The sequence below is a fragment of the Mustela erminea genome, chromosome 17 (assembly GCF_009829155.1).
Source record: "Mustela erminea isolate mMusErm1 chromosome 17, mMusErm1.Pri, whole genome shotgun sequence".
Taxonomy (NCBI): Eukaryota; Metazoa; Chordata; class Mammalia; order Carnivora; family Mustelidae; genus Mustela; species Mustela erminea.
In genome coordinates this window covers 29,351,470-29,374,275 of record NC_045630.1, presented here as the reverse complement: position 1 = coordinate 29,374,275, position 22,806 = coordinate 29,351,470, and the positions used below count along the sequence as shown (strand labels likewise).

The 22,806-nt window shown below is 40.3% G+C and overlaps 1 protein-coding gene across 3 annotated transcripts in view; it reads right to left on the bottom strand.

Moving 5' to 3' along the window:
* LIN9 (lin-9 DREAM MuvB core complex component) overlaps nt 1–22,806 on the bottom strand; it is a 76,102-nt gene that overhangs the window by 44,377 nt on the left and 8,919 nt on the right. For 2 of the 3 annotated variants that reach the window (XM_032318562.1, XM_032318563.1), the window contains exons 2-5: nt 16,239–16,271; nt 14,275–14,369; nt 12,913–13,017; nt 967–1,100 (exon numbers count right to left, since the gene is read on the bottom strand). In XM_032318562.1, the coding sequence (XP_032174453.1) occupies nt 967–1,100; nt 12,913–13,017; nt 14,275–14,369; nt 16,239–16,271 (367 nt within the window). Of the gene's footprint in view, nt 1–966; nt 1,101–12,912; nt 13,018–14,274; nt 14,370–16,238; nt 16,272–17,352; nt 17,448–22,806 lie in introns of all 3 variants that reach the window. The other variant, XM_032318561.1, reaches the window with a different exon arrangement.

The window sequence follows — 22,806 nt, the reverse complement described above, 5'->3', positions numbered from 1 at the left end:
TTAGGTCATGATCCCAGGGTCCTGGCATTGGGCTCCCTGCTCAAAGGGGAGTCTGCTTCTCCCTCTCCCTCTGCCCCTCCCCTGTCTTGGTGTTCTCTCTCTCTTGCTCTCAAATAAATGACTAAAATCCTTTAAAAAAAAAAAAAAAAGAAAGAAAGAAAGAAAGAGAAAAGAAAGACTATTCTAAAAATTTTACTGAATCATTTGTACCATTAGTAACTGCTTCTCTACCAATATACTAACATTTAAAATCTCAAGATGTAGAGGGGCGCCTGCGTGGCTCAGTGGGTCAAGCAACTGCCTTCAGCTCAGGTCATGATCCCAGGGTCCTGGGATCGAGCCCCACTTCAGGCTCTCTGCTTAGCAGGGGGCCTGCTTCCTCCTCTCTCTCTGTCTGCCTCTCTGCCTACTTGTGATCTCTGTCAAATAAATAAATAAAATCTTTAAAAAAATAAAACACATCTTGTCTAGGGGTGCCTGGGTGGCTTAGTCAGTTAAGCATCCGACTCTTCATTTCAGCTCAGGTTATCCGGGGTCCTGGGATCAAGCTCCGCATCGGGCTCCCTGTTCAGCAGGGAGTCTGCCTCTCCCCCTTCCTCTCTCCCCGCTTATGCTCTAAAATAAATAAATAAATAAATAAATAACTTCAAAAAAATAAAAGGAAAAACCTTTCTTGTTCATTACAAATATGGGAACTCTGTTCTAAAGCCTCTCCACTCCACGGCCTTTGTAAATTATAATACGGATTATATTTTCATTTGAGTTTTCACAAAAATGTATAACCACTTCTGTGAAGGGAGAAGGAGAAAAGCAAACTGTGAGGAATGGATATGGCTCAAAGTAGAATGAAGAAAAAAAAAACGGGGAAGAAAAGAATCAAAACAGACCTACAGAAAACAAAACAGCTTATAATGTTTGAGAATTTCTGGTTCAGGTGACACCCACGACGTAAGCCATGATACGTACTTATCTATATTTGAGTAGAACCATTCATATATGCACCATTTATGTGCTTTGGGAAGCTTGAGGAGGTTACGTAATCGGAAACCAATCTTCTGTGAGGCTTTCTTGTCTGGTGTGGACATTGTTGCTGTAAATTTCTATACAATAAAAAAACAGACATTAATTACAGGTTCATCAGGTAAAAATGAACATCCATAATGTCAAATACATTTGTAAAAAGGTAGATTATCATTAAGTGCTCAAAAAGATACAACAGCATAAATTATTTTGTTATTTAATAAACATTCTGAGTATTTCTTATAAAGGTAAAGCCTCCAGTTTTATAACATATTCTGACAAGGAAGGTGAAATCATTTGCCCCCACCATGTTTACACTGAGATACAATTTCAATTTAAGTACATAGGAAGAAGGTAATTGTGGACTCCTGGGTGCCTCAGTTGGTTAAGCAACTGCCTTCAGCTCAGGTCATGATCCCCGAGTCCTGGGATGGAGTTCCACATTGGGCTCCCAGCTCCACGGGGAGTCTGCTTCTCCCTCTGACCTTCTCCGCTCTCATGCTCTATCTCAAATAGATAAATAAAATCTTAAAAAAAAAAAAAAAAGAAGGTAATTGTGACAGAGAGAGAAAATGCAAACGAACAACCACCAGGCCCAGAAGTTTTCACCAGTGAATTCTGTATCAATCACAGCACCAATGCTATTAAAATGTTTTAATTCAATGAAAAAAAAAAAGAGAGAGCTTCCCAACTTTTTTTTTTTTTTTAAGATTTTATTTATTTATTTGACAGAGAGACAGTGAAAAAGGGAACACAAGCAGGGGGAGTGGGAGAGGGAGAAGCAGGCCTCCTGCCAAGCAGGGAGGCGGATGCCCGGCTGGATCTCTGGACCCTGGGATCATGACCCCAGCAGAAGGCAGACGCTCAACGTCAGCCACCCAGGCACCTCACTTCCCAACTATTTTTATAAAGACAGCATAAGCAGATAAAATCTACCGAAGGATAATAAAAGAAAATGTCAAAAAATATCACTTGTTTGCATGACTTTGTTTTTTAAAGATTTTATTTATTTTTTTGAGAGAGAGAGAGAGAAAGAGAGAACATGAGAGGGGAGGTCAGAGGGAGAAGCAGACCGAGACCACCTGCAGAGCCCGGAGCCCGACAACGGGATCCCAGGACTCTGGGACCCCAAACCGAGCCGAAGGCAGTGGCTCAACAAATTGAGCCACCCAGGTGCCCCCCTCTTTTTTAAAAGATTTTTATTTATTTATTTGACAGACAGAGATCGCAAGTAGGCAGAGAGGCAGGCAGAGAGAGAGGAGGAAGCAGGCTCTCCGCTGAGCAGAGAGCCCAACACAGGGCTTGATCCCAGGAACCTGGGATCATGACCTGAGCCAAAGGCAGAGGCTTTAAACCACTGAGCCACCCAGGTGCCCTTTTATTTATTTATTTTTTAAGATTTTATTTATCTGGAAGAGAGAGACCCCACGAGTCGGGGGCGAGAGGGTGGGAGAGGGAGAAGCAAACTCTGTGCTGAGCAGGGAGCCCAAGGCAGGGCTTAATCCCAGGACCTTGCCATATTATCTAAAACAATATAAAATTCAATGCAATTCCTATGAAAATTACAATTTTTCACAGAAGTAGAACAATCCTAAAATTTGTATGGAAGCACAAAAATCCCAAATACCCAAAGCAATGTTGAAAATGAAGAACAAAGCTGGAGGCATCAAGCTCCCTAATTTCAAACTACATTACAAGCTATAGTAATCAAAATAGTATCATATTAACAAAAGCAGATACACAGATCAATAAAACAGAATAGAGAGCCCAGAAATAAATGCATGCATATGTGGTCAATTAATTTACAACAAAGGAGGCAAGAATATACAATGAAGAAAGGATATCTTTAATAAATGGTGTTGGGAAAACCGGACTGTCACATACAAAAGAATAAAACTAGACAGTATCTTACACTATACACAAAACTATACTAAAGACTTGGGGCCCATGGGTGGATCAGTCAGTTAAGCATCCAACTTTGACTTTGGCTCAGGTCATGATCTCAGGGTCATGAAATCAAGTGCCACGTGGGCTCCTCTCCCTCTCTAAAAATATAAGAAAAAATAAATTAAAAAAAAAAATAGATTAGGGGCACCTGGGTGGCTCAGTGGGGTTAAGCCTCTGCTTCAGCTCAGGTCATGCTCTCAGGGTCCTGGGATCGAGCCCCACATCGGGGGCGGTGGTCTCTCTGCTCAGTGGGAAGCCTGCTTTCCCACACCCCACTCTGCCTGCCTCTCTGCCTACTTGTGATCTTTGTCTGTCAAATAAATAAATAAAATCTTAAAAAAAAAATAGATTAAAGACTTAAATGTTAAGACCTGAAACCATAAAATCTAGGAAAATATGTAAGTGGTTAGCTCCTAGACACTGGTCTTGGTGATGATTTTTTTGACACCAAAAGCAAAGGCATCAAAAAAAAAAAAAAAAAAAGAAAAGAAAAATGAACAAGTGGGGCTACACCAAACTAAAAACCTTCTGCACAGCAGAAGAAACCATCAACAACATGAAAAGGCAATCTACAGAATATGTAAAAATATCTGTGAATTGTAAATTTGACAGTTAGTATCCAAAATATATAAAAACTCATACAACTCAATAGTAAAAAACCAATCCAATTAAAAAATGGGCAAAGTATCTGAAGAGACATCTTCCCAAAGACATACAGATGGCCAACTGGTGCATGAAAAGGTGCTCAGCCACTCATCAGGGAAATGCAAATCCAAAATGGGATATCACCTCATACCTTTCACAATGACTAGAATCAAAAGGTTAAGAAATAACAAGTGTTGGTGCAAATGTGGAAAAAAGGGAACCCTCATGCAGTGTTGGTGGGAATGTAAATTGGTGAGGCCACCGTGGAATACAGTAAGGAGGATCCTCAGATAATTAAAAATAGAACTACCTTATAATTCAATAATTCCACTGCTGGGAATTTATCTGAAGCAAACAAAAACACTAACTTGAGAAGATATCTGCATGCCAATGCTCCTGAAGTATTATTTACAACAGTCAAGACATGGAAGCAACCTAAGTGTTCATTAATGAATGAATGGATAAAGAGGATGTGGTGTATATATACATATACATACATTCACACACACACACACTCTCTCTCTCTCTCTCACACACACACACTAGAATATCATTCAGCTATAAAAAAGGAATGAAACCTTGCTGTTTGCAGTAATATAAATGGGCCGTGAGGGCATTATGCTAAGTGAAATAAGTCAGAGAAAGACAAAAAACCTCCCCTGAAAAACAAAACAGACCAAAGCAAACAAACAACAAAAAAACATACAATACACAATGCAAACTCATAAATACAGAGAGCAGACTGGTGGTTGCTGGGAAGGAAGGAGTAAAATGAGTTGAAAGGGGTCAAAAGGTACAAACTTACAAAGTCATTATGTTGTGGGGATGTAATGCACAGCATGGTGACTACAGTGTATGTTGTATTGCATATTTAAAAGTTGCCAACAGGAGCGTGGGGAGGTGGGGGCTCAGTTGGTGAAGTGTCTGCCTTTGGTTCAGGTCGGGATCCCAGGATCCTGGGATCGAGCCCTGCATTGGGATTCCTGCTCAATGGGGAGCCTTCTTCTCCCTCACCCACTCCCCCAGCTTGTGTTCCTCTCTTGCTGTGTCTCTGTCAAATAAAGAAAATCTTTAAAAAAATAAAAAATAGAAGTTGCTAACAGATTTTAAAGGTTCTTATCATGAGAAAAAAAGTTTGTAACTGTGGTGACAGATGTTAACTATATACTTAATGTGGTCATTTCATCATGTACACAAATATCAAATCATTATGTTGTGTACCTGAAACATATAATGTTCTGTCAATGTTATCTCAAATTTTTAAAAGCTTTTAAAAAAGGTACCGGATAAACATCATCAGAACATCAAAAGAATACAACACAATCAGGTGGAATTTGTGTCCAGAACGAAAGGGTGGTCCAGTATTAGAAAACTACTGAGACTGTCTGTCATTATTAATGAATAAAAACAATAAAAATCATGTGGTCACCTCTACTGGTACTAAAGATACTGGATAAAATTCAATATTCATTAACAAAAACTCAACAGAATTAGACAGAATGACTAAAAATATACAATATGTCAAAAGTTAAATGATACAGTTAAAGCAGTGCCTGGGGTAGGGGAGGCAGGAGAGGAGTTAGTTTATTAGGTAAATGCCTATATTAGAAAAAGACAAGTATCTCAAATAAATAACCTGTTCTTCTTAAGAATAAGAAGCTAGAAAAAAAAGAGCAAAGAAAACCCAATGCAAGTAGAAAGAAGGAAATAAAAATTAAAGCAGAGATAAGTGAAATAGAAAAATAAGAGACAAAATGATGAAAACAAAATTTTTTTTAGGGGCGCCTGGGTAGCTCAGATGGTTAAGTGGCTGCCTTCAGCTCAGATTATGATCCCAGGGTCCTGGGATGGAGCCCCTCATCAGACTCCTTGCTCAGCAGGGAACCTGCTTCTCCCTCTGCCTGCTCCTCCCCCACTTGTGCTCTCTCTTTCAAATAAGTAAATAAAATCCTAAAAAGAAAATTTCTTTTTTTTTTTAAGTTTTATTCATTTATTTGAGAGAGAGAGAGTGCACAGGAGAGAGCAGGGGGAGGGGCAGAGGGAGAGGGACAAGCAGACTCCCTGCTGAGCAGGGAGCCTAAAGCGGGACTCAATCCCAGGACCCCAGGATCATGACCTGAACTGAAGGCAGACATTTAACTGACTGAGCCACCCAGGTGCCAAGAGTTCTTTGAAAATATCAACAAAACTGACAGACCTTTAGCTCTACTGACCAAGAAAACAAAAATAGATGGATACCTTCTTAACCTATAAAATTTATTTCTCCTCATTCCAATCCAAAAGTCATTATCATATTCAATGCTAAAATACTAAAAACACTGTCATTAAAGTGAGGAATGTGACCAAGATGTTGACAATCACTACAATTTTTAACATTGTTTTGATGGAATTATCCAATAAGAAGAATAAAAACTGTAAAGGAGAAAACAAAATCATTATTTCCAGATATGACTGTCCTTGAAAACTCAAGAAAACAGGGGTGCCTGGGTGGCTCAGTCACTAAGCGTCTGCCTTCAGCTCAGGTCAGGATCCCAGGGTCCTGGAATCAAGCTCCGCATTGGGCTCCCTGCTCAGCAGGAAGCCTGCTTCTCCCTCTCCCACTCCCCTGCTTGTGTTCCCTCTCCCAGTATCTCTGTCAAATAAATAAAATCTTAAAAAAAAGAAAAAGAAAAAGAAAACAACCTAGCCATTTAAAATAGTAAGAGAACGGGGGTGCCTGAGTGACTCAGTGGGTTAAGCCTCTGCCTTCGACTCGAGTCATGATCTTAGGGTCCTGGGATTGAGCCCCACATCGGGCTCTCTGCTCAGCAGGGAGCCTGCTTCCCTCTCTCTCTCTGCATGCCTCTCTGCCTACTTGTGATCTCTGTATGACAAATAAAAAAAATAAAATCTTTAAAAAAATGAAATAAAATAGTAAGAGAATTGAATAAAGTGGGCAAATACAAAGTCGACATACAAAAATCAGTATCTTAAAAAAAAAAACCTCTTTTCTCTGTATAAGTAAGAGTTAGTTACAGTAGAACAGAAGATATATCCTGTTTATGAAAGCCAAAATGACAAGCACAAAAGTATCAAAAACCCAGGAATACACTTAATAAATGTTCAAGATCAACATGGGAAAATATTTTGAAGTCCACAGAGGGACAACAAGGCTTGAATTAAACGGAACTAAAACCAGTTCTTAGATAGAGAGTTTCAGTGCTACAACTATGACACACAGCATAAATTTATTCATAATATTAGCACAATGCCAAGAAAAATCCTAACAGGATTTTTTCCTAGCCAAGATGATTCTAAAGTACCTATGGAAAAATAAATGTGCAAGAATACTTAGGAAAGGGCGCCTGGGTGGCTCAGTGGGTTAAGCCTCTGCCTTTGGCTCAGGTGGTGATCTCAGGGTCCTGGGACCGAACCGTGCATTGGGCTCTCTGCTGAGCAGGGAGCCTGCTCCCCCCACCCCCTGACCTGCCTCTCTGTCTACTTGTGATCTCTGTAAAATAAATTAAAAAATAAAAAATAAAATAAAATAAAATAAATAAATAATTTTAAAAAGGATATGTAATAATGTCTTACCAGATGTTAAAACACTACATAAAGTCACATTAAAATAATTTGACACTAGCACATACAGAGACATACTAGACATAGATAGACTCAAAGTCTAGAAATAATCCTAAATACATATAGGAATTTAACTTGTGATACAGGCAGCATTTTAAATCAATGTATAAAGATTACTCACTCAATGTTATCAGGACGACTAAGTAGTCCTGGGGGTGGGAGGTGGGGAGACACACACACACACACACACACAACAAACAAACAAGGTTGCAGTATTACCTCACTCTTAACTCCAAAATAAATTCCAGATGGATTGAAAATTAAAGCGTTAAAAAAAAAAAGAAACTAATTTGAGTGAATTCAAAAAGTACAAATTTTAGACTAGGAAAGATCTTTCTGAGTAAGTATAAACCAAGAAGTCATAAAAGCAAAGACAGTTTTGACCTTAAGTTTTTTTCAATCCTACATGGTAAAAATACAGAAACAAGGTCAAAAGCCAAACTATAAGCTAAAAAAAATTACAACCAATATAAGCAACCAAAGGCCTAATATTCTTAATTATATACAAAACTCTTACAAATGAATAAGAAAATGACCAAGAATCTAACAGAAAATAGGAAAAAAAAAAATCTACAGGAAAGAAATCATTTTTAAACATACATGAACAGTACCTCGACATCACTCATAAATGGAATGCTACCTAGAACCAGGGAGATGTGAATACCAGATTGGCAACAACCTACATGTTTGTTCATATACTGAACTGGCAAGCGTTTGGAAAAATAGACACTATGATGTATTGTTGGCAGAAAGTATAGACCAGGGATGCCTGGGTGGCTCCGTTCGTTGGGAATCTGACTCTTGTCTTCGGCTGGGGTCATGATCTCAGGGTTGTGAGACTGAGGTCCCATAGCAGCCTCTGTGCTCAGCAGGGTGTCCACTTCCCCTATCCCTCTACTCCTCGCCCCCCGCCCCCCCGCTGCCACTTGCCCTAAAATAAATAACTCTTTAAAAATAAATAAATAAAAATAAAGCTGTTAGGACAACAGAAAAAAGGAGACCCAGAGACAGGCTGCAGGTCATCTGTGTGTCAGCCTTCACCTGCCAGCTTTGGGATGGGGAGCAGGTTACTTGCCTCTGTCTGTTTCCTCAGCTGAAAATGGGAAATAAGGCCATAGCCTAGGTCATCAGTTGCCAAAAACTAAATCAAAGTCACATATAGGCAGTGCTTAAAACAGAATCTGGGGGCACCTGGGTGCCTCAGTGGGTTAAAGCCTCTGCCTTCAGCTCAGGTCATGATCCCAGGGTCCTGGGATCGAGCCCCGCACTGGGCTCTCTGCATAGCGGGAAGCCTGCTTCCCTGCCTCTCTGCCTACTTGTGATCTCTGCCTGTCAAATAAATAAATAAATATCTTTAAAATTTAAAAAAAAAGAACCAAAAAACAGAATCTGGCACACACTAAGTACTCAATAAAAGTTGGTTTTTACAATTAGTTAGCTCCAGACAGGGCTCCTTAAAGAAACCCACAGAATACAGCAGATTGGGATTAGAAGGGGAAGGGAACAAGCCACGTCATATAAATGAAGATAGAAAGAAATAGGTATGTTAAAAGAAGAAAAGAGAAAACTCACAGGATATAAAAACTTTTCACATATTTGAAGGAGTCTCATATCATGTTTGTCTTATTTGTATCTGCTCCGTATGGCTGGGAAGCAGAAAGCACTTTGCAAACTAGCTCCAGAAGGAATGATGTGCCTGGGGGAAGGACAGTAGACAGAGATGGGGCAGGATGGGTTCACAGTCATCAAGACCAATTTTCTGTAGGTTTGAAAAATTTCCTAATAAATAGAGGGGAGGGGCGCCTGGGTGGCTCAGTCAGTTAAGCATCTGCTAAGGCTCAGGTCATGATCCCAGGGTCTTGAGATCGAGATCCTACATTGGGCTCCTTGCTCAGAGGGAAGTCTGCTTCTCCCTCTGCCTCAGCCCCTCCCTGCTTGTGCTCACTCACTCGCTCTCTGTGTCAAAGAAATAAATAAAATCTTTAAAATAGGGGCACCTGGGTGGCTCAGTGGGTTAAAGCCTCTGCCTTTGGCTCAGGTCATGATCCCAGGGTCCTGGGATCCAGCCCCGAACTGGGCTCTCTGCTCAGCAGGGAGCCTGCTTCCCCTCTCTCTCTGCCTGCCTCTCTGCCTACTTGTGATCTCTGACTGTCAAATAAATAAATAAATAAAATCTTTTAAAAAAATACAAATAAATAAAATCCAAACTTAAGACATCCAAATTATTCTAATAATACAACACCTCTAAAGTCAATACAAGAAACAGTGGTTATTTATTTAACTATTGCTATAAATATTGCTGGTTATGCCTTTAATTTATTAAGTGCCAAATCCTTGGTACAGAAAAATCACCTTTACTACGACCCCTCCTACTGGATAATTTATACCACTTTTGGAAACAAATGAAAGGGACGTAGGCAATAATTTTATCAGGTATTATAAATTTGACAGGAGAGGGCGCCTGGGTGGCTCAGTGGGTTAATCCTCTGCCTTCAGCTCAGGTCATGATCCCAGGGTCCTGGGATCAAGCCCCACATCAGGCTCTCTTCTCAGCAGGGAGCCTGCTTCCGCCTCTCTCTGCCTGCCTCTCTGCCTACTTGTGATCTCTCTGTCAAATAAATAAATAAAGTCTTTTAAAAAAAGATGTTTTAAAAAAATAAATTTGACATGAGAAAAGTTATACTATTCTTGAAAATAGTATTTTCCTTATAAAATTTTCATCCTTTTCTTTGATTCTCACATGTCCACTATGATATTTTTAAGATGCCAAAAGGGGGGGTTGGCACCTGGGTGGCTCAGTAGGTTAAAGCCTCTGCCTTCAGCTCAGGTCATGATCCCAGGGTCCTGGAATCGAGTCCCGAGTCAGGCTCTCTGCTCAGCAGGGAGCCTGCTTCCTCCTCTCTCTCTGCCTGCCTCTCTGCCTACTTGCGATCGCTGTCAAATAAATAAATAAATAAACCTTAAAAAAAAAAAGCCAAAAGGGGTTAATATCCAAAATATATAAAGAACTTATACAAGTCTAAAATAAATAAATGAATATATTTTTAATTAAAAAAAAAAAAAAAAGGGATGCCTGGGTGGCTTGGCCAGTTAAGCATCTGCCTTCAGCTTGGGTCATCATCTCAGGGTTCTTCTCCCTCTCTCTTTGCCTGCCAATCCAAGGTTTTACCTATTTATTTGAGAGAGAAAATGAGAGAAAGAGAGAGAGCATGAGAGGGGAAAGGTCAGAGGGAGAAGTCAGTCTCCCCACCAAGCAGGGAGCCCAATATGGGACTTGATCCTGGGACTCCAGGACCACGGCCTGAGCCAAAGGCAGTCACCCAACCATATGAGCCACCAGGCACCCTAAAAAAATTTTTTTAAAAAGGGGTTGGGTGCTGTGCTCACTTCAGCAGTACATATACTAAAAAAAAAGGGGGGTGGGTGTTAAAAAAAGGGGTGGGTGGGTGCTGGGTGGTGCAGTCCGTTGGGTGTCCAGCTTTCAGTTTCGGCTCAGGTTGTGCCCTCCTGAGACTGAGCTCTGAATTGGGTTCTGTGCTCAGTGCAGGAGTCTGTTTAAGACTCTTCCTCACCCGGTGTCCCTCCCACCCTCCACACTCTCTTTCTAAAATAAACAGACTTTTTTTTTTTTTTTAATTAAGAAAAAAAAGAACTGGGGCGCTGGGTGGCTCAGTCGTTAAGTGTCTACCTTTGGCTCAGGTCGTGATCTCGGAGTCCTGGGATCAAGTCCCGCAATGGGCTCCCCACTTGGTGGGGAGTCTGTTTCTCCCTTTGCCCTCTCCCCTCCCAGTGCTTGTGTGCTCTCTCAAATAAATAAAACCTTTTTTTCCCCCAAAGATTTTATTTATTTCTTTGACAGACAGAGATCACAAGTAGGAAGACAGTTAGGCAGAGAGAGAGGAAGGAAAGCAGGCTCCCTGCTGAGCAGAGAGCCTGTTGCAGGGCTCGATCCCAGGACCCTGGGATCATGACCTGAGCCGAAGGCAGAGGCTTTAACCCACTGAGCCACCCAGGCGCCCAAATAAATAAAATCTTTAAAAATAAATAAAATGAATCAGAAAACTGGAATTACTTTAAAAATTATTTTAAAAAAGAAGTTATACAAGTCAACACCCCCCCCCAAAAAAGAACAAAAAAAACCAATTGAAAAATAGGCAGAGGATCTGAATTGACACTTTTCCAAAGAAGATCTATAAAGAGCCAACAGACACATGAAAAGATGTTCAACATCACTAATCACTGAGGATATGCAAATTAAAACTATAGTGTTATATTACCTGACACCGGTCAGAATGGCTAAAATAAAAAACACAGGAAATAACAAGTGTTGGCGAGGACATGGAGAAAGGGGAACCCTTGTGCACTGTTGGTGGGAATGTAAACTGGTGTAGCCACTCTGGAAAACAGTATGGAGGTTACTCAAAAAATTAAAAATAGAATTATCTTCTGATTCAATAATCCTACTACTGGTTATTTACTCAAAGAAAACAAAAACATTAATCTGAAAAGACAGATTGCTGTGTTTACTGCAGCATTATTTATAATAGACAAGATATGGAAGCAGCCCAAGTGTCTATCCATAGATAAACGAATGGCATATATGGAATATATCATATACATATACATAATGGAATACGATTCAGCCATAAAAAAGAATGGAATCTTGCCATTTGCAACAACATGGGTAATGTTACAGCGTATGATGACAAATGAAATAAATTAGAAAAAGATAAATACGATTTCACTCATACATGGATTTTAAGAAACAAAGAAAGAAACAAAACAAAACAACCCCAGAGTCTGGAATACAGAAAATTGGTGATTACTAAAGGGAAGATGGTGGGTGGGGGGATAGGTGAACTAGGAGAAGGGAATTAAGAGTACACTTAGCGTGAGGCGCCTGGGTGGCGCAGTCAGTTAAGAGTCCAACTCTTGGTTTTGGCTCAGGTTGTGATCTCAGGGTTATGGGATTGAGCCCCAGAGTCAGGCTCTGTGCTCGGCTCAGAGTCTGCTTGAGATTTTCCCTCTTCCTCTACCCCTATCTACCCTGTTCTCTCTCTCTCTCTCTCTCTAAAATGAATAAATAAATCCTTAAAGAGTACACTTATGATGAGCACTGAATAATGTATAGAACTGTTGAATCATAGCACTGTATACCTGAAACTAACATAACCCTGTGTTCATTTTACTTTAATTCAAAAAAAGTTAAAAAACTAATGAGAGGAAATCAAATAAATTATTCTCTTATTGAAAAAAAAAATGCCAAAAATGAAAAAGAAGATATGACTTTATGCTACACAGTTTCCTCCTTTGGGTAAGTTAGTCTTCAACACACTTTCCTCTGTGATAAAGTAAAATGGTTTTCCCCCCTCTCATTTCCATGCAAAACTCCAAACTGATTCCCTATTGCCAAATCTATCTGCTTAAAGTCCACTCTCCTCCTCATGCTTTAAAAGTGTGCATTTGTAAGACTGAGAACCGGCTTTCTACTCCCGGGAAAAGTCCATCAATAATTAATGGCCTTTCTAGGTGACTAATATAAGAGCTGAGTTGGAGCGGTGGCTTAAGAAAAAGAACTTGTTACTCAAAATATAACAGAATAATAAAAAATAAACTTTATTATGCTGAGCAATTGATCACTTCCTTTCACATGGAACAAAACACTAGCGATACACATACCTGTGGGACCATTGCAACTCTCTGGTTTCTTTTGGGTGACCTTGTATTTATCTGTCTGTCATCTTCATCAGAAAAGAGTCGACTTCGTTTTGAATTTCTGAAAGGCTACAGTAGAAATTTGTTTAATAAAAACATTGAACGCTTTCCATTTTTATTCCAAAATACAATTATATACTTGGGAGACACAGCTAATGCCGGACTATCAGTGGCCTGCAAGGGTAAGGATGGGTAATACAAAGTAAACTACATCCAATACAAACAGATTTACAAAGTAGTACGTATTTATGCAATTTTTTAACAATCAAAACATCTAGCTGATGACTAAATGAAACACCTAGCTAATAATTAAAACTGGAACCCGAGTATTCTTAGCAGCCTTGAATGGTGACGAGAGGAAAACAAGTTCTGGAAATTCCAGTTCTCATGATGTTAGTGCCTGGATTAAGAGCAGTTGGGTGTATCACACACTGTGTTGGCTGCATGGGGCTGGGCGAAGTTACTAGATCACTCTAAAGAGTGACTCTCAATGTATCATAATGTACTAGATACGCTGTCAAAAATTGTTAATCGAATTTCCATCTGTGAGTGACAGTACAAGACACCTGTCATAGGTATTTGGTAAGTGACTGTAGGCCAAACAAGACTGCAGAACCAGTACTAACTTGTTGAAGTACTCAGAGGACATCATACACTAAAGGGTCTGAAAATATGAACAATTTTACAGCCCACCCCAGGATCAGAGGCCTCGTTCAGGCAGAACAACAGAAATAATAGTCGAATCATAACAACATCCTATTTTAAATCCTTCTCCCACTGCCGCAGATGGACTTGCATGCCTAGTCAGAAGGGAGGTAGCTACAGAGGGCTAACAACATATGGGCAGCACCCAACCTGGTCAAGGCTAAGAGGCACTGACCCTTGAAATTAAACCCACCGAGAGTCTAATACTCCAGAGCTCTGAAAGAAGTCCCTTCTGCCCTTCTAACTTACATGTACTTACCCTTGACCTACACAAGATTTTATTATCTCACCACTTATTTATACATCTTTTTGCAGGGACCAGAACCACGTGAATTTTTTTACATAAAGAATAATTTGGAGTTGTTGGGAGGTTTTTTTCTCCAATTTAAAGAAACTGCAATTACTTAACAAATGCTTACTGATGACCAGATTATCAAAAGCTACAGACTGTTTATCTAAGTATGATTGTATACTACACTCAATGGCACTTAAAGACTCAAATGCTTGGAGTCAGGAAGAACCCTGGAAAACTCTTACTGTCCTATAAGAGCTGCACATGTGACAATCATAGAAACAATTTAACTATCATATTCTAAAGAGTAAGAAGAACTAATTCCTTACCATCTCCACAGTGGAGCCCGTATTCCTGCCTTTCCAAACAGGTGTTTTTTGTAAAGAGCTGTACTTTTCATTCCATGTGTTAGATAAGCTTCCCTCTGTAATAAGTAATTATTACTAGTAAGATTTCAGTTTAGTTCAAAGGATTTTATACAATGAATATTGCCTTTTTATTAATAGCAATATATCTAAAATATTTACCAATATGGAAAAAATATACTGACCACAGTAATTTCAGTTTATTACAAATGAAAAATCTCTCCTGTATTTTTTTTTTTTGCCAAACTCTCTATATATAATTTGACAAGGCACTGCATCGTGAAAGTATTAAATTCTCACATTAAAATATGTGTAGTTTCTTTCTTTGTGTTTTTAGTAATTCCTTTATTCTAATTTGCGAAGAAGCTTAAGTACAATCTGATTGAAACAGTGCAGTAGAAAAATGGGAAAAAGCTTCTAACCTTGAATTTAGAGTATATTTCTAAATGTTTCCTGCTTCAGTAAGTGAAACCATAGATATACAAAAATAAAATGTGTGGGTGTTTCTGTTTTCCTTGATCCAAAGAAATGTCTTCAGAGTTGTATGCAACCAGAAAAAATCCAATCAAGTAATTGATTAGACATATTATGAAAATACAGAATGGTAGTTTAGTTTTTATAAAAAGGATATGTTTATATAGAGAAAGACCTAGAAAGCTAGGATGAATACACCCAAGAGAGTTATTTTAATTTCTTCTAGCTGCTTATCAGCATTTCCTAATTTTTTTTCTGTAAGAAATATATCACTTGTATATGTCTTTTTTAAAAAAAGAAATAGTTTTTATATTGGAAGGAAAAGAATAATGGAATACTTTTTCAGATGTTATGTTTTAAATACAAAAGAAAAAAGGTGGGCCAGGATTGATCCTGCTAGGCAAATAAATTAGGGTAGTTCTGGAAGGTAAGTGTCTTCAAGCCAGGACTTGATTTGATAAATCACCAATCCAAAGCACAATACAATAGCTTTCAAAACTAAAAGTACTAGTGAACTTATGAGCATGGCTTGGTTCCAGATTTACTTACTTAGTAGAATCCTGCTCAAGCAAAAATTAAAAACAAACTACAGTAAGAGGGTTGGTCTAAGTTACTTGCAGAAAGAAAGAGCAAGAGCAAGGAACATGTATAACCCTGTTCTCAGGAAAAGAAAAGTACTGCCATTCTTTTATTTCAAGAGACTTGCATTATTATTAGAAAGCAGACTTCCTAAAAATATAAGCTCCTTTTTTTTTTTTTTAAGTAGGCTCCACACCCAGCATGAAGCCCAATGCAGGGCTCGAACTCAGGTCCCTGAGGTTAAGACCTGAGCTGAGGTCAAGAGCCAGGAGCTTAACTGACTGAACCACAAAGGTGCCCCGCTAAAAATATAAACTCTTCAGCAAAAATACAGCTGAGCAGAGCTACTCAATAAATGCTTTCACTCTAGTAAGATGTCTGCAATGTCTAGTTGAAAAGTTCCTGGGGTTTGGGGCACCTGGCTGGCTCATGGGGAGCATGTGACTCTTGACCTCAGGGTGATGAGTTCAAGCCCCATATTCAGTGTGGAGATTACTTAAAAATCTTAAAAAAAAAAAAAAAAAAGTTCTTGGGGTGTCTGACTGACTCAGTTGGTGGAGCGTGCAACTCTTGATCTCCAGGTAGTGAGTTCAAGCCCCACACCCCATACCAGGCATAGAGCTTCTTAAAAAAATTTAAAAAAGAAAAAAGTCTTTAATCAATAGTTCTCAGGGAAAAAAATTCTTAATAATTTCCAACAACCAAGGACCAATTCTCCTAAAACAGCACATGAATTTAAAATTATCACCAGTGAAAACCAATACTTAAAAGCTATACTGAATCCTAATTTAGACAGAAAAGACTGTACCCAAATCAATTTAATGAATTAAGTTTCTAGCTTATGCCATACCTACAGAATCGTGCTATGATCTTACCTTTTAAACTGACAAGGGCTTTTGCTGAAGAGCCTGCAATTAAAACAAATCAATATTATTTCATAATCAATGTGAAAGAAAAAGAACTTGGCTACAGGGTGACCTGTCTAGTTTCAGTGGTGCTGAAGCTGGAGTGACAGTGGTATGCAATCAGAGGTAACCAGAGAGCCATTCAAGCTATTGGCCAGAAGTCCCATTAGGTGAGGAAGAGCTAGAGAGAGAGATCTGGGAGTCTTGTTCAAGTGAGACCAGAGGCCTCTCCAAGAGAGGGCAGAGGGAGAGTAGGCACAGAGAGATTTTGGATCCCCATCCAGTATTCGAGTGCTGAAGAATAAGAGACAGGGACTGACGTTTACTGAACCAAAGTCCAGAAGCAGTAATACAGCAGAGAGAAGAGAAAATAAAAATCATCCATGGGTGCTATAGGTATGAGGTAACAGGTGCCTGGGAAAGTCTAGATGCAGGTGTGTGCAACCCTTCAAGACCCAAGCTGCAAAAGGGAGTTCAGAAGAGCCAGAGGGACTAGCATACTGATGGAGGGGTTCATTGCTTGAAACAAGCCTTAATGTATATTAGAAAAACCAGGAAGCTCCTCAAGCATGCAGAATCTGTATTATTAATAAAGGTCCTCAGGGGTTCTCTTGCAGGTAACCCTCAGGCCCACTCTGAAGACACACTGGGCTATAGGCTCTGGTATGAATAAAGGATGGGATCTATGGGTGAGGAGAAGCAGGAGAAACCAGAGGGAAATACATTTTTATGAGACAGGGAGAGCAATAAACTGAAAATCTTAGAATTGGATATGTATATTGCAAAGAAGTCCAAGTCAATCAAAAAAAAAAAAAAAAAAAAGGATGGTCTCTCTCACTTATATGTGGCATCTTAAAAAACAAACCCAAAACCTGAATTCCTAGATACAGAGAATAGACTGGTGGTTGCCAGAGGTGGGGTTTGGGAGCGTGGGCAAAACGGTAAAAACAGTCAAAAGGTACAAACTTCCGGTTACAAGGTGAATAAATCCCAGAGATGTACCACACAGCCCAGCAACCACAGTTAACAATACTGTATTGTATACATGAAAGGTGCTAAGAAGATAGATCTTAAAAGTGCTCACCATAAGAAAAAAATTGTAACCATGTGTGGTGATGGGTGTTAACTAACCCAGGTGAGGCAATCATTTCACATACATCAAATCATTATGTTGTACACCTAAAACGAATACAATGTTAAATGTCAATTATAGCTCAACAACAACAAAAATTAACAGAAAAATCCTTTCTATGCTCTGAAATAGAAATTATTCACAGAATTGTAGATGAGTGAAATCTCCCTCTTTTAACTTAAAAAAAAAACTGTTTGGAACACTTTTGCTTTTATTATAATCAAATCATTACATATCATTCATTATTTTTAAATTTGTTTTATTTTAGAACCACCTAGTTCTCATCTCATTACTATGATATCCATTAAATTTTGCCAGAATATAATCTAAGATCAGGCAGTGGTTAATGTTATTTGAAAGGTTGGTCATTTACCTGCACTGAGAAAAGACAAATTTTTAAATGGCAAGTTCACAATGTGTAAAATAACTCTAAGGAGCCAATCCATTATGGCACTTCATAAAAACACAAAAATAAATAAATAAAGGATGATTCCAAGGAATAAAGTAAGAAAGAAGAATATGAACTAGGTAAAACATCAAAGAAGACAGATTAATTCTCCTTGGTGTTTAACAGAAGCAGCCACAATTTACAACTCTTATAAGCAGACAACAGGCTTAGAAGAAGCAACGAGAATGTACTGCGGTGCTGGCTATGAAATATTATTATGCCACTCCAATCCCGGAACTTCAGTTGACTTCTCCTCTGCAGGGCAGGATGAGAGGCTTCTGGAACAGACATGCCATAACACCAAAGTCACCTTGCTCTCACTCTAGTCTCTTGCACAGATGTGGAGACCAGGTAACAAGACACCTGACCAGCCTCCAAACAGCATGCTGGTTTAATGACCAGAGGAAGTAGAACTGTGGGACGACATGGTGGAGAGAGGCCATAAAGTCTAGCTAAAAAGCTTCACATAGAACAACACACCTGGGAAGCAGCTAGTGGACAGGGCACATATCCATGTAGCTACCAAGAGAAATATCATTCATTTTAAACAACAACAACAAAAAGATTTATTTGACAGAGAGAGAAATCACAAGCAGGCAGAGAGAGTGGGGGAAGCAGGCCCCCCGATGAGCAGAGCCCAGTGTGGGGCTCGAACCCAGGACCCTGAGACCATGACCTGAGCCAAAGGCACAGGCTTAACCCACTGAGCCACCCAGGTGCCCCGAAATATCATTCATCTTAGAAAGAGTGGTAGCATCCAGTCAATATGGGGAGTGCCAACCACACCCCCGCTCCCAGTCCCTGCTATAGGCACGGGAGATACAACAGCATGAAAAAGAGCCAAAGTCCCATGCCCATAGAATTAAATTCTAGGGAAGGTAGACAAACACACACATCGAGTGATGGTGAGTGCTGCGGAGAGTGGGGAGTAAAGCAGGATAACAGGAAGGTGGGCTGGGAGAGGGAAGACAATTTTGCTAAGAGGTGCTCATGAGTAGGTTCTCTGAAAGGTGATGTTTGAGCAAAGATCTGAAGGAAGGGGTATGAACCTCAAGGATATCCATTCCTTCTCCGTGAAGGCAAGACTCTGTCCTGGGGCTTCTGACCTACCACTTTTAACCGTTTTTCCGAGAGGTGGTATAGCATAGCAGTCAAGAGCACACATGGAGGCTAGCTGTGTTTCAATCTGGGTTCAGCCACTTTTTGCTGGGTTACTTAAGCAATTTACTTCACGTCCCTGTGCTGCTGATTCTTCGTTTGTAAAATGGGGATTATGCAAGTTACCATATGTAAAAGTGCTTGGATAACAATGAGCATAGCACATGGCTAATTTTTAGATCATGCTTATTGCTACCATTACTTTGATCACTCAACAACAACAATGAAGTCCCCACTGAATGCCTGCTACCACACTATTCTAGGGGCTGGGATTACCTGAAGGTTGAGAGACAAAGTCTCTGCTCTCTGATAGTTTATACTCCAGTGGGAAGAGACACACAATAAATGAGTACATGAAAAGATAATGATGCGTGGCCACTGTCATAAAGGAAACAAATGAGGGGATCTCTGAGTGGGGGTGGATTACTTTACACAGGGGAGTGAGGGAAGGGTTCTCTGAGGAAGTCACATTTAAAAAGGACTAGTTTTGAGCGCCTGGGTGGCTCAGTGGGTTAAGCCGCTGCCTTCGGCTCAGGTCATGATCTCAGGGTCCTGGGATCGAGTCCCGTATCGGGCTCTCTGCTCGGCAGGGAGCCTGCTTCCTCCTCTCTCTATCTCTCTGCCTGCCTCTCTGCCTACTTGTGATCTCTCTCTCTGTCAAATAAATAAATAAAATCTTTAAAAAAAATAAAAATAAAAATAAAAAAATAAAAAGGACTAGTTTTGGGGCACCTGCGTGGCTCGGTGGGTTGAGCCTCTGCATTCAGCTTGGGTCATGATCTCAGGGTCCTGGGATCGAGCCCCGCATCGGGCTCTCTGCTCAGTGGGGAGCCCGCTTCCTCCTCTCTCTCTGCCTGCCTCTCTGTCTACTAATGATTTCTGTCTGTCGAGTAAGTAAATAAAACCTTAAAAATAAATAAATAAATAGATAGATAGATAGATAGATAGATAGGACTAGTTTTGAGGCACCCGGGTGGTTCAGTCGTTAAGCATCTGCCTTCGGCTTGGGTCATGATCCCGGGTCCTGGGATCAAGTCCCATATCAGGCTCCCTGTGCAACAGGAAACCTACTTCTCCCTCCACCACTCCCCCTGCTTGTGTTCCCTCTCTTGCTGCCTCTCTCTCTCTGTCAAATAAATAAATAAAATCTTTTAAAAATAAATAAAATAAATAAATGAATAAAAAGGACTAGTGTTAAGGGAGCAGGAGGTCCAAGCAACAAATCTGGGCAGAAGAAATAACAAGTTAAAAAAAAAAAAAAAAAAAAAAGCCCTGAAACAGAATGGTTAGAACATTCAAGGAACAGGGGGAAAGGGTACTGTGTTTAGGGAGTAGCTAGCAAATGAAGAGGGCCATGAAAAAAGGTCAAAGTGAGCCAGGTGTTATGCATGGAACCGGAAATGCAAGCATGAAGCAAAACAGAAAGGTACCTTTTTCAGGAGGCTTCTAGCCAATCACGTGAACAAATGTAAAGCTGCAACTGTGACAGGTGCCTCCAAGGAGTTCCACGGTAGTAGGAAAAGATTTAATAAGAAGATGTAATCTTTGTCACGGACAGAAAATAACTTTCTAAAGAAGCTTAAAATGGGATCGGAAGGATAAGTAGCTGTCAACAGCAAGCGAGGGGAAGGAAGAGGATTCCAGATAATGAGAGCAGCATGTGCAAAGACCTTGCAAAAAAAAAAAGAAGCCAGCCTGGGGAGTACAGGGAAAGAAAAAGGCCAAATTTAGCCCAAAGGGACAGGATGAGAGGAAGAGTGCTACAAACTGAAGCTGGAGAGGTGGAGTGTGGCCAGAGTCCAAAGGCTCTTGTGGCTACGAAAGTGTTCCAAGCAGCAGGATGACATGTACACATTCTGGAAGGATGGCTCCGGCCATGTGTAGGTTGCGGGGTGGGGGCAGGCCGTGGGTGAATGGTGACTGGTGCACAGGAGTGTCACCTGAGCTGGGGCAGGAGATGCTGAGAAGTACGCAGATTCTGACATGGAGAAGGTAAAAGTTACAAGACAAAGTAATGGCTTCAGTATGGGACCTAGAAGAGAGAGGAGGACCCAAGCTATTTAGGTTTCAGTGAACGCACAGTGGAGCTGTTCATTAAGACAGGAACCCCTGGATTATGACATAGGTCTTGAACCCGTGAAGTGTGAAAGGCTGCTAAGGCATCTGAGAGGTGAAACAGGCAAGGGATACTGAGTCCGGGAGCTCAAAGGAAAGGCCTGGGCAGAAGAGAGCCTCCGATACCTCACACACACAATCCCCCTGGTAAGAGTACTTAGTCAACTGATATGAGCACTCAGTGTGCAAATGTGTATCACAAGCTATGCACAGCATCTGGTTCTCAGCAAGTACTCAGATGGTAGCTTTTATTATTGATAATGTTATACTGGCTATTGGCTAATTTATGAGCTAGCCCCTTTGACTAAAACTGGCAGAGGAACACAGCTATTTCCAGTATCAAACTGAAATCACTTTCCTTTTCCAAGACTCTGCTCCAGGTTCATTAGAAATGCCTCTTATCCTACTTTTGATTCAGTATAAATCAAGTATCTAAACATACCCAATATGTATGTAGGTCCGTGTGACCAATGAAGCAAGGTAATTCCTGCTTTCAACATGTTATGGCCAACTGCACAAGACCTACACCACAAAAACACAGGTATACGCCCATATACATCCCAACGGACCAGAGATGTCACAAAGTAATATAAATGTCAGTTATACAGTTTGAGAGTACAGCTGGAATTTGAACCCTACTGTGAGTCCCAAGTCTCTACAAAGAACCACAGTAAGTCCTCAATAACGTTTAACAATGACAAGAGAATATTCCAAATGACAGTTAAAAGAACACCACTTAAAACACCTGTCATCTCAACAGAATGACCACAGTAATCACAATAACAGGTTTAGTGGGTGTGACTTCTAAGCCGTGAGTAAATATCTATTCTAAAGAGAACACAGATTTTAGATGACAAGCACGTTGTTTAGTAGGCCCACCCTTATTTGGGGGCATCTGAAATCAAAATTGTGTTCTCCAAACCAGAAAAAACAAAACTCATGGATGGCCTATGGAGGTGCCCTGTCCAATGCAGTACTAGCCACATATAACCTCGTAAATTTCAACTAATGGAAATAAATAAAATTTAAAATTCTGTTCCTCCGTCACTCTAGCCACATCTGGAAGAGTTCCGCAGCCCCAGGTGCTTCGAGGCTACCCTCCTGGACATTACACAATTGAGTATGTCCCTCGAACAGAAAATCCTACTGCAACTTCATTCTGGTCTAGAACAAATTTGTTTATTTTTTAAAGATTTTATGTATTTTATTTGACAGAGTTTACAAGTAGGCAGAGAGGCAGGCACAGAGAGGAGGAAGCAGGCTCCCTGCAGAGCAGAGAGCCTGATGCCAGGCTCCACCCCAGGACCCTGGAATCAAGATCTGAGCCGAAAGCAGAGACTTTTTAACCCACTGAGCCACCCAGGCGCCCCTGGTCTAGAACAAATTTAAAACGAAAACTCTTTTCACCAGTTTGGTAACTTGAACTTTTCACTTTGTAACACATTAAGGATACATGACCCCACAGAAAAAACAGAGTTGGCTGTATGTATCTCTCATTTTAAGGGTGTCTATCTGCCTCCAGCTTCCACAGTTGGGATTTAGCCATGATTGAGATTTCTGTTCTGTTACACTAAGACTGTCCTAGACGATAGGCACCCATAAATCTAATAGTGAGTGTGGATCAGGACCCTTCTGTAACTAACTCAAATACCTGCCTTCTTCCATACCTCATACAACACTGCAAA